The sequence below is a fragment of the Coloeus monedula genome, assembly GCF_965178545.1.
Source record: "Coloeus monedula genome assembly, chromosome: 28".
Taxonomy (NCBI): Eukaryota; Metazoa; Chordata; class Aves; order Passeriformes; family Corvidae; genus Coloeus; species Coloeus monedula.
In genome coordinates, this window is record NC_138808.1 from 4,928,786 (window position 1) to 4,947,695 (window position 18,910).

Below are 18,910 nucleotides of genomic sequence, written 5' to 3' on the forward strand. Positions count from 1 at the left end.
AGCCCGGGATGGGGGTCCCTGAGAACCCGAAAATTGATCTGGGACAGGCGATCCCGGAACTGCCCGGGAACGGCGTCCTCAAGAGTCATCCTGGGGTGGGGGTCCCCGAGAGCTGCTCTGGGACGGGGGATCCCCAGGAACACCGGGGATGGGGGGTCCGTGAGGGACACGGGCGCGGGGGGGGCGCGGCCTGGCGGGCCGGGGGCGTGGGCTGACCGCTCGGAGGGGTGGTCTTCCCATGGCGGGGGGTGTCCCTATGGGGCTCTGTCACTCGGGGCGGGCTCTGTCACCGGAGGGGGTGTTCCCTCTGCCGGGGGGGGGGGGGTCTCCCCACCGGGGGCGGGGTCTGCAGGACCAGAGGGGGGGGGCGGGCGCTCGTGGGCGGGGCCTGGCGGGGCGGGGTCGCCCGTGAGGCGGGGGCGGTACCGGGGCGGGAACACCGGCGGGGCGGTACCGGGGCGGTACGGAGGCGGTGCCGGTAGCACCGGCGGGGCGGTACCGGGGCGGTACCGGGGCGGTGCCGGGGCGGTGCCGGGGCGGTGCCGGGGGCGGTGCCGGTAGCACCGGCGGGGCGGTACCGGGGCGGTGCCGGGGGCGGTACCGGGGCGGTGCCGGGGCGGTACCGGGGCGGTGCCGGTAGCACCGGCGGGGCGGTACCGGGGCGGTGCCGGGGCGGTGCCGGGGCGGTGCCGGGGGCGGTGCCGGTAGCACCGGCGGGGCGGTACCGGGGCGGTGCCGGGGGCGGTACCGGGGCGGTACCGGGGCGGTGCCGGGGGCGGTACGGAGGCGGTGCCGGTAGCACCGGCGGGGCGGTGCCGGCGGTGCCGGCGGGCGGAGCGGGCGCGGCCATGGCGCTGAACCTGGCCAAGAACGGGCGGGCGCTGCAGGAGGCCTACGGGAGCGTGGTGGCCGCGGGGAGCCCCACGGACTGGTGAGGGAGGGGCGGCGGGGCCGGGGGTCGGTGAGCGGGGATGGGGGCCGGGGGGATGGGGATGGGGGATGGGGGAGGATGGGGAGCTGGGGGAGGGGGCGGCTGGAGAGTGTTTGGAGGGATGTGGGTGTTTAGGAGGGATGAGGTTGTTTGGGGGGGAGGGCGGTGTAGGGGGAATCCGAGGGGGTGGGGAGCGGATGGAGGGGTGGAAGTGAAACAAGGATGGGTGGGGGTGGAGGGCCTGGGAAAAAATTTGCGGCTGGGCCAGTGGCTTGGGGGGAACATGGGGTGACAGGGATCAGAGTGTGGGGGTGTTTGAGGGGGATGTGGGGTGGGTGAGGGTGTACAGGGGCGGTTGGGGGGTGCGGGGTGAGAGACTCAGGGGGCTGTGGGGGTGTCCGGGGGGAACAGGAAGAGCCCGGGCTGTGGGGTGGGGGTCCCTGTGGGGCTCTGCGCTTCAGGAGGTGTCAGGGGTGTGTGATGAGCACTGTGCTGGCTAAAATTCCCATTTCTGCCTTAATTTTAGGGCTCTGTTCACCTATGAAGGCAACAGCAATGACCTGCGAGTGGCCGGCTCCGGAGGTGACTGTGTTGGGGACCACCCCCTGTTTCTGCGGTTCCAGGGCTTTCCAGGGGTCTGGGGGGCTTCCAGGGCCCATCTCACTGTACCTGCCTGAGGTGTCGGGGGGGTTTTTAACCCCTGAGGGTATTTTGGGAGGTGCCCTTGGTGGTGGGAGAAGGGTGGGAACTGTGTTGGGGGGGGTCTGGTGTGATTTCGAAGTGAGGAATATGGAGCAGAGCCTCACTGGCAGCTCTGCTTCTCCCTTCCTTTCATTTTCCTCCTTTCCAAAGGATCTGAAGTCTGTATCCTGGCTGCCTTCTGCATCCCTGAAGTATTTTAGATCCCTGATTTAGGCAGGGCCACCTGGTACTCCAAAGCCACTCACTAAGCCAGGGCTCCCTACTCAATGCTTCTAAAGCCCTTCATGTCGAATTCCCTTCTTCCTGCAATTCTTTTTCTTTTATTTTTTATTTGGCTGCTGATTCCCACCCAAACACTACTGGCTGGGAAGCCGAAGCCTTCGGGAAGCAGCGCGTCCAGGCGGGTTTCCCCGTGCTCGGAATTTGCATCCTCTCCCCAGCTTCTCCCTTAACTTCCAAGTGTTTTTCCTAGCCTGTGGAGCTCTATGGAAGTTTCTGGGATGCCCCATAGGATCTGGTGGAGCCCATGGAGCCAGGGGTTTGGTGCTGGGGAATTTTGTTGAGGAAAACTCTTGTTGAGTCACAAATGAGAGTTCTGGGGAGCTGCAGAGGGTGTGCCCCAAGCTCCTCGCAGATCCCTGCTCTCCCCAGCATTCCCCTCATGTCCTTCCATGCCAGCCCTCACCGATCAGCTTCCGACTTCCAACCTTCAACTTCCCTGCTGGGTTTGGAGCCAAATTTAGAGCCAAATCATAAATATTTAATAGGGAGAAGGAAATGATCCGAGTTATGCTGCAGAGCAGAGTGAGCTGTGTTGGACTGGGTTGCTCCTGCCAGGGGTGATAAGGACCAGTGGCTCTTTTCCCACTTTTCAGGGCTCAGACAATCCAGCACAGGAGGAATTGTGGTCTGGGGGAATATTTTTGAGATGAGAGTGTGCATTTTTGGTGTTTTTCATCCTTTCATTTTCCTTTATTGGTGTAGTGGGAGCAATGCTGTTCCCTTTCCACTGCCCCTGCCTGAGCCCTGTATGGGATTTTCCCTCTGGGATTTACTCCCAAGTCCTCAAACCGGCACTGAGACCACTCTAGGTGGGTGTAACAGGGAGGGAGGCGTTGAGGCAGGAGTTTGCCCATGAGAACTGCCCTTGGAGTCCATGGTGGACAAGCAGGACCTTACCTCATGTTACCCTTTTGGTTCCTTCTCTATGTCCCATCTGACAAAGCAGGAACAAGGCTCAGCCAGTTCCTCCACTTCTCAGCACCCTTCCCACCGTCACTGAGGTGTTTTGTGCAGAAACCTGTGGGCAAAACTGACAGCTGCCTGCTCTCATTAAAGCTTCTAATTGATTAGGGAGTCTGAGCAGCTCCTTCTGTGTCCTGCCAGCACTCGGTTGCAGATCCAGGATCTTTCCGTATGGGGTTTGTGAGGGTCTGAGGAAGAGGAACTGGGTGGTGAAGGCTGCTGGGAATGGGAATGGGTGAGAAGAGGCTGGGGCTTGGCTCCCAAATAACCACGTGGATGACAAATGATCAGGTTATGTGTTTACAGAGTAAACACAGGGGTCTGAGACACTCGTGAGGTACAATGACCCCAAATCTAACGGGGATAATCTCCAGGGAATACGGAGCTGGGAGGCTCCGTGGGTTTGGCTGCTCCCGGCACACGTACGGAATGGGCTGGACTCACCCCGTCTCCTTCCTCCCGGGACAGATGGGGGCCTGGAGGAGATGGTGGAGGAACTCAACAGCGGGAAGGTGATGTACGGCTTCTGCCGTGTGAAGGATCCCAACTCTGGGCTGCCCAAATATGTCCTCGTCAACTGGGTGAGTGGGGACAGACCTTGGCTTAACTGAGAGGGAGCTGGAGCCCCTCAGCCGTGGAGCCAGGCTAGGAGAGCTGGGGTGGCCAGCCTGGAGAAGAGAGGGCTCTTACAGTGCCTTTAGGGGCTCCAGGAGAGCTGGAGAGGGGCTTGGGCTCAGATCCAGGTGCTGCTGCTGCCATGGATCCCCCCCAGATGGGCTCAGGTGAGCTGGGGCCGATGGTGTCTCGTTGCAGACGGGTGAAGGGGTCAATGACGTGCGGAAAGGAGCCTGCGCCAACCACGTCAGCACCGTGGCCAACTTCCTGAAGGTCTGATCCTCCTCATGTCCTCCCTTTGGGTTGGAGGGACTTAGAGACCACCCAGTTCTACTGCCCTGCCATGGTCAGGGACAACTTCCAGTAGACCAGCTTGCCCAAAAAATCCCTCTGGATATTTTCTCCTTCTCACCAGAACCCTTTTCCTTCCCTTGGGAGCTCTGGGAGCACAGACAGGACCCACCAGGGCAGAGTGGTGGGTTTGGGGGCTCCCAGAGTGACCCCCTCACCCCTACCCTGGTTCCTTCTGCTCAGGGGGCTCACGTCACCATCAATGCCCGGGCAGAGGAGGATGTGGAGCCTGAACTCATCATGGAGAAGGTGGCCAAGGCCTCCGGGGCCAACTACAGCTTCCACAAGGAGAGCAGCAAGTTCCAGGACTCGGGGCCCCAGGCTCCCGTGGTGAGTTGAGTCAGTAAGGGCTTTTGGGTCCCTCTGGGTGGGGGGAGGGTCTGGGACCACCATCATCCCTGGCCATTGACGTGTCTGTGGAATGTTCATTCTGGAGAAGGGAAGGCTCCAGGGAGAACTTAGAGCCCCTTCCAGTGTCTAAAAGGGCTCCAAGAGAGCTGGAGAGGGACTTTGGACCAGGGCACAGAGTGACAGGACAAGGGGGAATGGCATCCCACTGCCAGAGGGCGGGTTTGAAGCATGGAATCATGGTTTGGGTTGGAGGAACCTTAAAGCCCATCCAGTCCCACCCCTGCCATGGGCAGGGACACCTTCCACTATCCCAGGTTGCTCCCAGCCCCATCCAGCCTGGTCTTGGACGCTTCCAGGGATGGGGCAGCAACCTGTGCCAGGGCAAGCAATTCCCCATTTTTGGCAACGTGCATATCATTGGCCTCACCCAGCTCTTCTTTAAATTTTGGGACAAAGCATCAGGTTACAGGAACTTCTAAGAGAAGTCCCAGACTGTGCTGATTTGGGCTGATTTTTGACAGAAAATGCAAAAAAGGTGATTTCTCTGTGTCTTCCTCAGGGCTCTGTGTACCAGAAGACAAACGCAATGTCTGAAATCAAGCGGGTCAATAAGGATAATTTCTGGGCCAAAGCAGAGGTGAGTGAACGCATCCCTCAGAGCACAAAGTGTTTGGATTTAGCTGGAGATTATTCTCCATATGCTTATTCCCTGTCTGGGAATTGGGGAATCCTGCCTGGAATCGGGGACCCAGAGTTCAGGGAAGCGCAGAGCTGCTGCCTTGGGGTGCTCTGAGAGGAGGGGCTGAGTCTTGAAGGGGAAGGTGCTCCTTTATCTCATCTGAATTTGGCTCAGGGAGAGAGGGCTGGGATGCACCCTGGCTCTCCTGGCAGACAGCTGGGCTGCATCCCAGCTCCCAGCAAACCCCATTTGGGTGAGGAAACTGGTTCTTGACCTCTCCGAGGGCTGCTCCCTGTTTCCTTCCCCTTCACATTGGGTTTTATGGGGTTAAGCAATAACGTGTGAACCTTCTGGCTGGATAAGCACCCTGGGATCCACCACGAGCCCCAGGATCCACTGTGTGCCCTGGGACCTGCTGTGTCCCCTGGGACCTGCTGTGTCCCCTGGGACCTGCTGTGTGCCCTGGGATGCAGAGGCCCAGGGGGATCCGAGCACTGGCAGCGTGGCCCCCACACCCCTGAGCCCAGGAAGCCCAAGGCTCTGTGCCCGTCTCCCCTCAGAAGGATGAGGAGAACCGTCGGCTGGAGGAGAAGAGGAGGGCGGAGGAGGAGCGGCAGCGGCTGGAGCGGGAGCGGCGGGAGCGGGAGCTGCAGGAGGCAGCGGGGCGGGAGCAGATGTTTAAAGCCAGATCCAGTGAAATCGAAGCCCAGAAGTGAGTGGGGTTTTGGGAATGATTCCCAGAGCCTGTCCTGCTCTCTGGGATCTCTGTGGTGCCAGGTGTCCCTGTCACTACCTCTCTGAGCTGCCCCCACTCCAGCAAAGTTCATTCCTTAGGAAATGGTGGATCATGTCCATGTATTCCCCACTGCTGGAATTCCTGCAATCTCAGGAAACCTCCTGTAAGAGAACAGATAAGAGGGAATCTTACTCCAGGTGTGGAGGAAACATCTCCCTGGCTAACCCCCAAGGAGCTTGGCTGCTTGTTCAGCATCGTCCCTGAGTTCCCCTGGCCATGGATCCTGCTCCAGGACTACTCCCCTTTTGCTTCCCAAACTCTTTCCTGGCACCCATGGCCCCTATTTTTGGGGTGTCAGAGGTCCAGGGAGCTCCAAGCCCCACAGGGATGACTCCAGGGAAATCTGCCCATCTCCCATATCAAGATGCTCATGTCCATATCCCCAAGGAAGAGATTTCCCTGGAATGATCCCACTATTTGGAGCAGCACCTGCCCCTCTCACCGTGCTCCTCTCTTCAAGGGTGACCTGTAGCACCTTGTCTGGCCCTGAAGTGAGGGGGAGCACTACCAAAGTGAGGGATGGCCTTCATGTGCTATTCCCAGGGACCTGCAGTGGGGTGAGGTTTCAAATCCTCAGTTTTAACCCCAGTTTGTCCCCACAGGAGACTCCAGCAGCAACAGGAGGCTGAGAACAGGGACAGGGAGCAGCAGCAATGGGTGAGCTCTGGTGTTGGCCCCAGGCGAGGTTTATCCATGGTGGAGGGGACAGGGACCTGGGACAGGGCAAGGGGAAATGGCCCCAAGTTGCACAGGGGAGGTTTAAGTTGGATATTGGTAAAATTCTTTCATGAAGAGGGTTGTCCAGCTCTGGCACAGGCTGCCCAGGGCAGTGCTGGAATCCCCATTCCTGGGGGGATTTAACAGGATGTGGCACTTGGGGACACAGGTCAGTGGTGGCCTTGGCTGTGCTGGGGAACAGTTGGACTTGATGCTCTCAGTGGGTTTTTCCAACCTAAATCATTCCACGATTCCAGGACACCAAGTCCCTGTCCTCAGCCCAGAATTCCTGTGTCTCCCTCCCAGATCCAGCGTTTCCTCCTCATTCACTCTCCATCGCCGTTCCTTGGGTCCGGAGGGGGCTGAAGGGGGCAGAAGGGACCCGAGGGGGCAGGATGGTTCTGGAAGGAATTGGATGGGGCAGGAGGGGGCTGAAGGGGGCAGGAAGGCTGGGCGGGGCTGGCAGGGGTGGCTCAGCACCCAATGCTCTCTGTGCTGCAGAAGGAGCAGGCCGAGGAGTTCGAGGCGCGACAGCGGAAGGGCTTCAAGAGAAGCGAGTCAGTGGAGAAAGCCCAGGTGGGGAACTGGGACCCTGAGTCCCTGGGGAGAGGGGGGCTCTGCCCCTGCTGTGCTGCTCGGGGCCTGACCGGGCCGTGTGCCCTCCTGGGCAGGAGGCTGCCACGCTGATCGCGCAGAGAGCCGTCAACCCCCGCGACATCTTCAAGCAAAGGGAGAAAGCAGGGCCAGGGGACACGGGGATGCCAGCACAGCCAGGTACGGCCTGGGGACACGGGGAGGGTGCTGGGGGCTGGTTCCAGTCCCCCCCTGGGTCTCTCTGCACGTGGAGGGGTCCCAGTGGGGCAGCGATATCGTGAGGCCACAGTTCGAGCTGACAACAGGCAGCTCTCATCACACTGATGTTCTCTGCTGTGCTGTGTCCCACACCTGGCTCCTGCCATTTTCCAGGTTGCAGCTCTCGCCAGGTTTTAATCACAAAGATGGAAGATTTCCATACTCTGATTCACCTTCTGAGCCTTAAAGTTGTTTTGGTTTTTTTTAGTTAAAGTTCAAGATATTAACACCAGGAAAACACCACTATTGCAATCTCTCCTGACTGCATGAAATTTCACCCAAATTTTTGCACTGCCCCAGCCAAGCAGAATCTTGTGCTGTTAGAAGAACCTGATCCGATCTCTCAGATAGAAATCAGGAAGTTTGCAGACCAGAGCTGAGAGTAGCTGAGGAAATAGCTGTGACGAGTGCATGACGCCCCTGGGTGACTGCCACTGCTGCCGCCTCCACCTCCTCTTCCTCTTTGTCCTCCTCAGCCCAGCCCCCTCCAAAGCACCTTAAATTGATTCAGAATAATCACTTTCACTTGGTGATAGGAGCATTAATTCCTACTTCCTTTGGGCAGGCAAGCCATGGTGGGAGAGGAGGGAATGCCATGTGCTGGGAAAATGTCTTTTTTTGGTGGTTAGACATCATGGGGAGAGACTGACTTTGAGGTATTTCATTAGGATTTGATAGTTTTCATGGAGGAAAGGGAGATAAATGCCCTGGGATTGATCAGACCCAGAAGTAAGGGTAGGAGGGAGTCTTGGTGCTGGTAGGGTTTGTCTGGGAATTCTCTTCAGCTTTTGTTTGGTTTGGAGGTGGAGATGAGGAGATACCAGCTCAGTTACCTCCTGTCACAGGAAATGCACTGGCAGAAACCAGTTTGCACCATCCCTTCCCAGTTTGATGTCTGTGGACTGTGTCTGAGTTCAGGGTGCTCCAAGAGTCACCATGGAGAGCCGGAGGCAGGGTCTTCCAGCTCTTCCTCCTCTGCAAAAATCCTTTTTTTTTTTAGTTTTCCCTTGGCTGCTGCTGTAACCAGTTGCCAAACTTGTTTTCCACAACCAGGATTAGGGCTGGAAATTCCTGCTTGGAAGGGTGACCTAGCAGTACCTGTGGGTGTGCAGTCAGGCTGGGAGCCCCCCTGCCTGACTGGCTCCTGCAGCCCCCTTGAACTCCTTTTCCAGGGAAGCTCCGCAGCCCATTCCTGCAGAAGGAGGTGAACTCGGTGCCCAGCCCTGCCTCCCCCAGCCGGGATGTTTGGAGGTCCCCGCCGGCCTCCCCAGTACCTGCAGCAGGTATGTGCTTGGCTCCCTCCACTCCCCGAAGCTTTCTCCTCATCTTTCCAACTAGATCTCACAAAATTGGGCATTTTGAGGCCGGGCTTGGAGATTCCATTTGGTTTTCCCATTCCGTAGGCTAGGGACCCTGGGCTTTGTCTCCAGCCAGGGCTGAGTGTGATGCTGGGGATGAGGATGGTTCCTGCTTGTCTCCACCTGAAGGCTCAGTGCATGGGGGATGATATCTCCTGCTGGAATTCAGGCTGGAATTCGGCTCCATGCACCCCCAGCCTTCCTCCAGACCTGCCACAGGGGCTTTGACAGTCACACTTGGACTTTTCCACCATTTCCAAAATGCCCCAAGACCCGGCTGAGGTGGCTCCACCCCTGTGCAGGGGTTTCCCTGCTCCAGAGTTAGACATGCAGGGACATGGTGGGAGCCAGGGATGAGGTGGGGTTTAGGGACAACAAAGTAGGGACCAGGGATGAACTGGGGGCCAGAGATGAGGTGAGGGCCAGGGACAAACTGTGGACCAGGGATGTACTGGGGGTCCAGCTCTGATGTCCCCAGGCTGCTGTCACCACTAGATGCTGCTCTTGGCCAGGACCTCTGCTCCAGCCCTTTCCCTCCACGGGAATATTTTCATCTTGAGCGAGTTTATCCCTTCTCTATCTCTATCCCTTCCCTATCAGAGATAGGTCTCTCCTTTGTCCTTTTTGTTGCTCCCTAAACCCCTGCCTCCTCCATCCCATGGTCTGTGCGTGCTCCATCCCCCAGCTGGACAGGAGACCGGGGGACACCCAGCTCATCGCAGGAATGTGGTGTCACTCCAGCCTGGGCAGGAGCCCACGAGGGGACAGGGCATGGTTTTGGTGACAGATCCCTTGTTTCTCCTCAGGACGAGACTCTGGATACAATTCTGGTGTCCCAGGGTCCCACATGGAAGAGAATCTGTATGAGGAGCCTCCGGAGCCCTCGGCCATCTATGAGGAGCCACCCCAGGTGAGTTTGGACGGAGGGGACCCTGTCGGGGCCAGATCTGTGTGGGAGAGAGTGGCTTGTCCCATCCTTAGGATGGAACACTTTTCTGGGCTAAAATTGTAGGAAACGGAGAAACCCCAGAGCTCAGGTGTATTCAGGATGCACCCATGTGGCAAAGGGGTGTGGCTGTGTTCCTTCCCAGTGCTCCCAGTGGGAGACATTGGTACTGAGTCCCTGGCACCCATCCTGCACCCCAGGGCTGCTCTGGTTGTTGTCAGTGCCACATCCCAGAACCAGTGAGGGGAGAGGATCCAAAGCCCTTTCTCCTCCTTCTCCTGCTTCTCTGCCCATCTGAACCCAGTGGAGTTGGCAATCCCAGCTATTCCTTGTGCACTCCAGGATTCTCCAGGGGCTAATCGCGGGGTTGTGCTGTGCTGCCGTGTTGCCCTTGGAGATGTGGGGCCCCTTTGGTTTCTTCTCTGCTCACCAAACCATCAGCATTCCAAACATTTTCTCATTCTGGAATTTGTCTGGAAGCGTCCAGCAGGTTCCAAAGGATTCCAGGGGAGATGGGCTCAATGATCCCCTCAGCCTTTCCTGAGGGAAACAAACCACAGCCAGCTCAGGTTCTGGCAGAAATGTTTCAGAAGCTGGAGCTTATCTGTTGGGGGATGAGCTCTGTCTGCAGCAGGGATCCCAAGGGATCAGAGGGGTTGTCTGCCACTGGTCTCCAGTGTTTCTGTTGGGATGAGATCCCAAGGGACAGGGATGGGTGTTGAGCTAGATGGAGACGTGGCCACCTCGGCTCTTTGGCTAAGAGCTGGTTTGCTTCTGTGTCTCCTGGATGCCGTGGCAGACCCACGGCACAACTTCCCTGGAGCCCATGTTTTATTCCAGAGGGCACTTGGGACTTCCAGCACGCAGGTCTCCAAGCCTCAGGGGGCTGATGGACATTTCTGGCGTTGGACATAGTTGTTTTCCCTCCCACTGTTGTCCTAGTAATTCTTGTTCTCCTCTCCTTCCCGAAGGAACAAGTTGACGATGCCAAATATGACTACAGGGTGGAGTACCAGGAGCCCCCGGACCTGGCGGGGAAGGGGCTCTGTGCCCGGGCACTCTATGACTACCAGGCTGGTGAGACCCACAGAGCCATTCCCCTTGTCCTGTCCCTCCAAAGTCCCTCTCCAGCTCTCTTGGAGCCCCTTTAGGCACTGGAAGGCGCTCCAAGGTCTCCCTGGAGCTTCTCTTCTCCAGGCTGGACATTCCCAGCTCTCCCAGCTTGTCTCCAGAGCAGAGGGGCTCCAACCCCTGGAGCACCTCCATGGCCTTCTCTGGACTTGTTCAGCAGCTCCACATCCCTCTAGCCTTGGGAACCCCAGAGCTGGGGTAGTTCAGCTGGTCTGACCCCCTCCCCTCTCTCTGTCCCATTCCAGCTGATGACACCGAGATCTCCTTTGATCCTGAGAACATCATCACCAACATCGAGATGATCGATGAGGGCTGGTGGCGTGGCTACGGCCCCGATGGCCACTTTGGCATGTTCCCCGCCAACTACGTGGAACTGATAGAGTAGGGGGACTGGTGGGGGGGCTGATGGGGGGCTCCAGACCCCTGGGACTGCTCCAGACCCCCGAGACCACTCAGCTCCTGCCTGATTCTTCCAAACGACACATGGCTTTTTCTTCTCTATTTCTTTCTCTCTCTCAGTGAAGTGCCATTCCCCAGTCCCTTGGCAGTGGGGCCCCCCAGGCACTGCCCCCCATCACCCATAACTGCCCTTGGGTGGGTGAAGGAAGGGTCCCATCCCACCCTGAGCCCACAGTGCTGGTCTCCCCCTCCTCCCTCAGCTTTGGAGTGGGAAGGAGGGCATGACAAATCCCTCAGAGGAATTTTCAGGGAACAAATTACCTCCCCCCTGTGCTCCCTCCCTCCCACCCCGTGACCTTGGACCTGCCGCAGCCACACTGGAGAAGCCACTTTCCCAATTTTATTTCATTGGAAAAGCTCATCAGAATAATTTTGGAATCCTACGGGGTCTGACATGACCAAGAGAGGTGAATCCTGGCTCTGTTCCCCACCACCCCGAGCACACTGAGCTTGCCATGTGTGATCCTGTGTTTTCCTCCTTGCTCTCCCCACTGTTCCCTCGCCCCAAATGTGCTCTGGGGATTTAAATTGGGAGTGAATAACCTTCCCTGCAGTGCAGATCCAGCCCGGCCAAGTGCGTGGGACCCCCCTCCCCACCCCCAAACTCACTGTGAACAAGGAAAAGCCCAGCCCAGCCCCTCCCTCACTTGGAGCTTCCTGCCTTGGTGTCCCTTTAGGAACAGAAGGAGAGAACAGAGTTGGGGTGCTGGGGGTTCTCAGCTTGCCCACCCCTCCTGCGGGTGTGGGGGACATGGTGTCCTCTCCGAGTCCCTCCCCCGAGCTCCTTTTTCTCCTTGCTCCCCCTGGGCCCTCCCCAGCTACAATAAAAGGGCTTTTCTTTGGTGATGGATGTGGCAGGATCCAGGTGGGAATGGGAGAGGAATGCCAAGGGTTTGGTGTCCGTAATGCCAGACATGTTATCACACCAGGCTGTCGTGAGCAGGGGCCAAGGGAGGGGTAACTGGGCACATAATTAGTCTCAACACTAATTATCTGGGTCTAATGAGGGAGGAAGCAGCCTGCAGTGGTTGGGGTCCTGGGGTCTGGGTGGCCCCAGGGTGGAGAGGGGCTTTGGGAGTGTGGTTGGTGGCACTGGTGGTTTGACAACACTGGGGATATTGGGGGTGCAGGGACAGCAGGGAGTGGGACAGCGAGGGTGTGGACATGGAGGTACAGTGGAGATTTGGAGACATGAGGGATTTGGGGACATGGGGGACCCATGCTGGCAGCCAGATGGGTGCCACGGGCCGTGTCCCACCTTTCCCAAACACACAGGGTCAGGGGCTCACACAAGGACCCGGGGACGTGGGCATCACCCATGGGGCAGAGAACTGGTGCCCTGGTGACAGGTGGCCCTGCAGTGTGCCATGTGGCACCATGTCTCCAGGATGCTGGAGACACTTCATCCGCTGCACTGCCCTTGCCCTGTCCTGTCTGAGTCCCAGCATGTCTCCCCATCCCCGGGGCTGGTACCACACCCATCAGGACATGGCACTGTCCCTTTATTCACCAGGACCTGGCCACAGGGGCAGACGTGTGGGCACAGTGTGGCACAGGCACAGCAAGAAGGCAGCGAGGGCATGCAGGTGGCAGAGCTGTCACTGCAGCGTGGGGGGGAGCTGTCTTGTGGGCATGACATGGGTTTGGGTGGTGTAGGAATGGGGATGGAGATAAGCATGGGGTGGACAAAGGAATTGGGATGATGGGATGGCACAGGGGCAGGGATGACACGGGTTTGGGTATGGTGAGGAGACTGGGATGGCATGGGAATGGGCTTGTCACAAAAAGGACATGGCATGGGCATGGCACAGGGCAGGCATGGGAATGGGGAAGGAAGTGCCATGGACGTGAGAAGGGCAAAGGGACGGACAGGGATGATGTGGGCATGGAGTGGACAAAGGGACGGGGATGACAGGGCATTGTCATGCACAGGGCAGGCGTGACAGGCTTGGGCATGGGGTGGACATGGGCATGGTACAAGGATGTGAATGACTGGCATGGCGATGAAGATGGCAGGGGCTTGGGGATGGTGTGGGCATGGGAATGGCACAGGGATAGGGATGATGTGGGCTTGGGGATGGCATGGAGATGGGCCTGGCATGGGCACAGTGTGGCCAAAGGCACAGGGATATCATAGCAGTAGAGATGGCATGGGCTTGGTATGGGACATCAGGGCTGTGATGCACAAGGATGTGAATGCCAACAGCGTGGGGATGGGATGGGCACAGGGACAGGGATGGCATGGTGACAGGGACAGCTGGACAGAGCGCAGGCATTGCTGGGAGCTGGCACAAGCCTGGTCACACCCTGGGCCAGGCACTGCCCCTTGGGCACCTGCTGCTCATTTCCAGCTGGCGAAGAACTGCTTGAAGAAGGGCGTCTCGCGGCCCTGAGGCAGGATTTCCACCTGTCGGGACAGGGACAGGGAGGGGACAGGGATTGGGACGGGGTGATGCCTCTCACGCCAGCCCCTGGGCACCCCTCACCCCCTGCACCCACCTGTGTCTGAGGCGGGTGGCCCATGCGGGCGATCACCTCCTCGGCCACCCTTAGGGCCGCCTGGCGCTCCTGCTCGTTGGCCTTGCGCCCTGCAGAGGGGGGTGTCAGACCCGCTCTGGGGACAGTCCCTGTCTCCATGCCACCCTGTGTCCCCATCCCTGGGCACCTTTCCAGACGAAGACCATCCCGCCAGCACCGTTGTCCAGCACGAAGCAGTCGTCAGGGCAGAGCAGGCTCTGGCTGAAGGGGCTGCTGGTGGCCACCTGGGTCAGGTCCATGCGCCCTGTCGCGTCCGACACCTGCCCACGGAGGGGACATCACTGTGGGGTCACCACGGGCCTTTCCATCCCAGTGTCCTCTCCCTCCTACCCAACCACTCGGGCCTTCTCCATCCCCACCTCCTCCAGGGCCCCCGCGGTGTCCCCTGGGGCCACTGCAGTGTCCCCTGCCCATGCTCAGCTCTGTGTGGCTTTCCTAAGGGTCACCAGAGTGTCCCTGAGCCATGTCCAACCTTATGTGTTCCTGGGGGCCATCATAGTGTCCCCTGGCTGCGCCCAGCCTCATGGACCTCCTGGGGCCACCGTGGAGTCCCCTGGCTGTGCCTAGCCCCAGGTGTTCCCTGGGGTCACCATAGTGTCCCCCCATGTTGCCCAGCACTGTTCCCTGGCCATGCCAACCCTGGAATCACCGTGGGGCCCCTCAACATCTCCACCCCTGTGCCCACCATGGTGACACTTAGGCATGCCCAGCCCCAGTGCCATCATGGTGTCCTGCCGTGTCCTTGCCTTGTAGAGGACGGCTGCCTCTGTGTTTTTCTGGTCAGCCACCACATCCTCCTCAGGGCTGCCCTCCTGCAAGGGGGGCTTGGGGCCCAGCACCTGCCGGGGGATGAGATGGGGGAGGTCACAGAGCCAGCCCAGGGACACCCAGGTCCCCTTCTCTGCCCAGTGGGAGTATACCTGGACCATCTCAGGTGGCTCCTCGCCATCAGCCACGATCTCCAGGCGTGCTTTGCCACCCCGCTCACTGTCCCGGATGGCAGCGGCCAGCTCCTGAGCCCTGCTGCGCTCCAGGACATTGCTCCGGGCCCCATACCAGATGAAGAGGGTCTGGGGGCAGGGAGTGGGACAGTGGTGATGGAACTGCCCCATGATGGCCCTCAACCCACCTCGCCCAGGCTGGGGATGGAGCAGCCACTGCGGTTGAAGCTGGTCCAGGAAGATGCCATGATGGGAAGAGGGATGGACACCCCAACCATCCAGCATCCCTGCGGATAGGGAAATGCCCCAGTGGCACTGGAAGGACAGACAGACACCCCAAGAGGAGGACAAGCAGCCTGTCCTATGGAGGGACAGGTGCCCCAACAAAGAGGGACATGCCACTGAGCTGAGGGACATCCCAGAGGACAGAGGAGCACACAGGACGTTGCACTTTGCCTCACACCTGGTGAGAAGGGTCTGGGGCCAGGGATGGCAACAGCGGGGACAGGGAGTGGACAGTGGGGACAGGTGCCCTCCACCCACCTGTCCCAGGTCGAGGAGGAAGCAGTCACCAGTGTTGAAGCTGGCCCAGGATGGGTCCCGCTGGCTCGCTCGGATCTTCCTCTTGCCCTTCACCTGGTACAGTTTGGGTTCGGGGCCGGGGCCGGGGCAGGCACGGTTAAATGCCGAGGCCACGCCACCCTCCTGCAGGTACAGGGGAGGGGCTCAGCACCAAATGGGGTGACAGCCACCCAGCACGGATACCGAGCAGCCAGGGTGCTGAGCCCTCGGCGGGGTGCCCAGCACCCAGTGGGAGTGCTGAGTGTTTGGTGGGGGTGCCCAACATCCAACAGGGGTGTTGACAAGAACTGGACCTGAACACCCAGCAGGGATGCTGAGCACCTTCTGAGGGTGCCCAGCACCCCAGGGGGGTTCATAAAGCTCAGCGAGGATGAAGCAGAGTACTGAGGGTGTGGAGAGCCCAGCGGTGACACCGGGCACCCATCTCGGGTGCTGGGAGCCTGGTCGGAATGCTGAGTACTGGGAGCACCCCGAGCACCCCTGGGGACCCCCATACCTGGTAGGTAAGGCCACGGGGGAAGTAGTCCATGAAGAGGTCGGACTCGTTGCCTTGTACCTCGCGGTGGGTGACGGGGCGCTCGCCCAGCAGCGAGCTCAGCTGGGTGGAGAGGAGGGCACAGGCACCCCGCTCGTCCTGCGAGGAATCCCGGCCTGCGGGAGCCAGGTGAGCACCCGACCCCGCCTGCCCCCGGGCCATCACCCAACCCCTCCATCCCCCCACTCACCTATCCACAGGTGGAGGTGGGACTGCTCCTCCGGCCCGTTGTGCAACACCAGGTACGCGTCCCCCGAGAAGAAAACGCCCAGGGTGGCCTCGGGGACCTCCACTGGCCGCAGCTGCTCCACCCTCCAGACGTGCAGCCCCGGACGGGTGGCACCGGGGCCAAAAGGGGAACCACTGTGGGGCAGTGGGCAGGGTCAGATGGGGGCAGTCAGGGAGGTTGGGGAGAATGGGGAGGAGGTACCTTTTGGGGAGTGCGGTGTACATGGCCTTGGGGCGGTGGGGACAGATGGATGGGTGGACCTGTGGGTGGATGAACGGATGCACAAACGGACAGATGGACCTGTGGACGGAGGGACACCATGAGATGGTTGCAAAGGATGGAGAGCGAGGAAGAAGGTCAAGGCCACCCCAAGAGACAGATTAATACCCAGAAGGACAGACGGATGCCCCAAGAGACACCCAGAAGTACAAGTGGACACCCCGACAGACAGACATGCCAACAGACATCCAGAAGGGCAGAGGGACACCTCAATGAACACATGGACACCACGAGGTAGATGGACACCTCAATGGACACACAGACATCCAGAGGACGGACAGACACCCCTACGTACCCATGGAGGCCCGTATGGGTAGGGGGAGACACCCATGGACAGACAAACAACCGAATAAATGGACACCCAGGAAAACGGACAGACACCCCCAACAGCCAGAGGTGTCCTGATGTACAGCCAGGCACCTGGAAGGACAGACGGACCCCACGGGAGTGGGATGCCCCCGGGACAGAGACCCGCGAGGAGTGCATCCCATGACGGACAGACGGACAACCCGACAGCGCCCCCCCCCCCGAGGGATAGACGGACGGACCCCCGATGGACGGACGGACCCCCGAGAGATGCCCCGACAGCGCCCGGCTCCGTCCGAGGCTACGACCGAGCAGGACCGACGGACGCCCCAACACCCGGAAGGCGGCGGGAGTGACTCAGGCGCAGGAAAGGGTGGGACGAGGGTGGGGAGTGAGGGAGGGGAGGGGAGGGGGGGCGCCAGGGCTGGGCCTCCCCGGGGGGGGGGAATGTGGCCTCGGGTGTGGCCCCTCGCATTGCGGGGGGCACTGAGCCCTGGGGGCACTGAGCCCTGGGACCCCCCACCCTCCTGGGGTCCCCTTCTTCATGGGACACCGTTCCTGCCTCCACATTTTCATGGGACCCTCCCCCCCCCCCCGCCACTGGGATCCCTCTTTGCACTGCTGGACCCCGCCACCATTCTGCGGACCCTCCTGAGGAACCCCCTGCTCCTGAAGCCTCCTCAGTGCTGCTGGACCACCACACTCTCAGGGGATCCGCCACCCCATCCTCCTGGACCCGCTCTGGGATCCCCATCCCGCTGGGATCCTCATGGGACCCCTCCACCCTGATGACACCCTACCCCACCCTCCTGGGACCCCCCTTTTCCGGGACCACCCACCCCTCCCAGGACCCCCACCCCACCAGTGCCACCTATGAGCCATTCCCCCTCGGGGTCCGAGACCTCTGCCCCCCTGCCAGGGGATGGGGCAGCTCTGGGGATCCAGAGGGGTGGAATCTGTACTGGGAAGCAGGGATTATACTGGGTGTGAAGACTGTACTGGGAGCTGTGGTGGGTGGGCTGTACGGGGGTGGGACTGGAGGAAGTATACTGGGAGCTGTTACTGGTGGGGGGATTTGTACTGGGAATGGGAGAGCTGTACTGGGGGAAGACTGTAGTGGGGGGAGGGAGGGGTTTGGTACTCGGGGCTGTACTGGGGGAGCCATAACAGGCTGGGGAGGCTGGAGTGGGAGTGGGAGTGCAACTGGGACGGGGGGCATTCCTGGGGCTGCATGAAGTGGAGTGGGGGCTGCAGCAGAGGCTCACTGGGCTGCACCGGGAGGCACTGGGAGGTGCAGGTGGGGCCCCCCCCAGCTCCTGGCAGGCCCCAGCATTGCTGGACAGTGAGTCATGGCTGGGGGGGCCACGCGTGTGACTGGGGGGGATCACACATGTGACGATGGCGGGCGGCCTGAGCTGCCACGTGGCCCTGCCGCCACCGCGGCCCAGGGAGCCTGCGGGGCCCGGGTGGGTGGGGGGCACCCAGTGCACCCCCCAGCATCACCCCCTGCACCCCCCAGCACCCCAGCGGGCACTCTGGGGGTGCACACCCCAGCCTGAACCTCAACCCCGCGAGCAGGGGGGCTCGGGGGGATCACATACGTGTAATGCGTGTGCAGTGCAGAACGTGTGCACTGCATCCCCTGCGGGTGCTTCCTGCGTGTGCAGGGAGCCCAAGGCACTGCCACACGCGTGTGGGATCTCATGTGCAGTGTGTGTTCCGTGTGGGCGTTCTGTGTGCATGTGCTGGGCATGTTCCATGTGCTGGGCATGTCCCACATTCGGTGTCCCAACACGTGCAGCGTGTCCCCGGGCTGCTCCGGGCCATGGGGACACTGTGCCTGCAGTGTGGCGGAGGCACTGGGTGTGTGCCCGGTCCCCGTGCAGGCGCAGCGCTGGTGTGTGGGACCCTGTGCCTGCGTGTGCAGCACCCGCTGGGGTACAGGGCTGCCGGGGTTCGGGGGGACAGGCGTGTGCCGGTGCCGCCAGCGCCCGGGCCGGTGCCAGCCCTGCCCGTACCCGGTGCGTGGGGCCGGCGTGGTGGCACAGGGCCCGTGCCAGTGTCGTGCTGGTCCCCACACCGTGCGAGCGCTGATGCAGTGCCAGCCCCTGCAATCCGGGCCCCGCACAGCGCCAGGGTGGGCTCAGTACCAGTCCCAGGCAGTCCCGGTGCCAGCGCAGCGCAGGTCCCCGGCAGTCCCGGTGCCAGTCCCGGTGCCAGTCCCGGTGCCAGGCAGCGCCAGTCCCGCGCGGGTCAGTGCGGGTTCCCGGCAGTCCCGGCCCCGGTGCGGTGCCAATACCGGGCCGGCGACAGTGACAGTGTCGGTGCCCGTCCCGTTAAGCGCCATTCCGGTCCCGTTAAGCGCCA

General features: G+C 60.6%; 2 protein-coding genes across 3 annotated transcripts; one reads left to right on the forward strand and one right to left on the reverse strand.

The window, feature by feature from the left end:
• The first annotated feature begins 820 nt into the window (after positions 1 to 820).
• On the forward strand, positions 821 to 11,956 carry DBNL (drebrin like). Of its 2 annotated transcripts, XM_082298332.1 has the most exons (14): positions 821 to 931; positions 1,458 to 1,513; positions 3,347 to 3,459; positions 3,692 to 3,766; positions 4,028 to 4,174; positions 4,755 to 4,832; positions 5,435 to 5,586; positions 6,273 to 6,327; positions 6,889 to 6,963; positions 7,059 to 7,161; positions 8,412 to 8,522; positions 9,404 to 9,507; positions 10,515 to 10,620; positions 10,920 to 11,956. In XM_082298332.1, the coding sequence occupies exons 1-14, from the start codon at positions 849 to 851 to the stop codon at positions 11,057 to 11,059; spliced, it is 1,398 nt and encodes a 465-aa protein (XP_082154458.1). In that variant the 5' UTR covers positions 821 to 848; the 3' UTR covers positions 11,060 to 11,956. The 2 variants fall into 2 exon arrangements, with proteins under 2 accessions (XP_082154458.1, XP_082154459.1); XM_082298333.1 differs by lacking the exon at positions 3,692 to 3,766.
• A 1,518-nt stretch (positions 11,957 to 13,474) lies between these two features.
• On the reverse strand, positions 13,475 to 16,253 carry CAPG (capping actin protein, gelsolin like; the record flags this gene model as incomplete). The annotated part of the gene is made up of 9 exons (XM_082298410.1): positions 16,160 to 16,253; positions 15,920 to 16,092; positions 15,691 to 15,845; positions 15,156 to 15,317; positions 14,592 to 14,741; positions 14,418 to 14,510; positions 13,799 to 13,931; positions 13,633 to 13,721; positions 13,475 to 13,540 (listed from the first exon to the last, which is right to left on the reverse strand). The coding sequence occupies exons 1-9, from the start codon at positions 16,180 to 16,182 to the stop codon at positions 13,475 to 13,477; spliced, it is 1,044 nt and encodes a 347-aa protein (XP_082154536.1). The 5' UTR covers positions 16,183 to 16,253.
• Between the last annotated feature and the right edge of the window lie 2,657 nt (positions 16,254 to 18,910).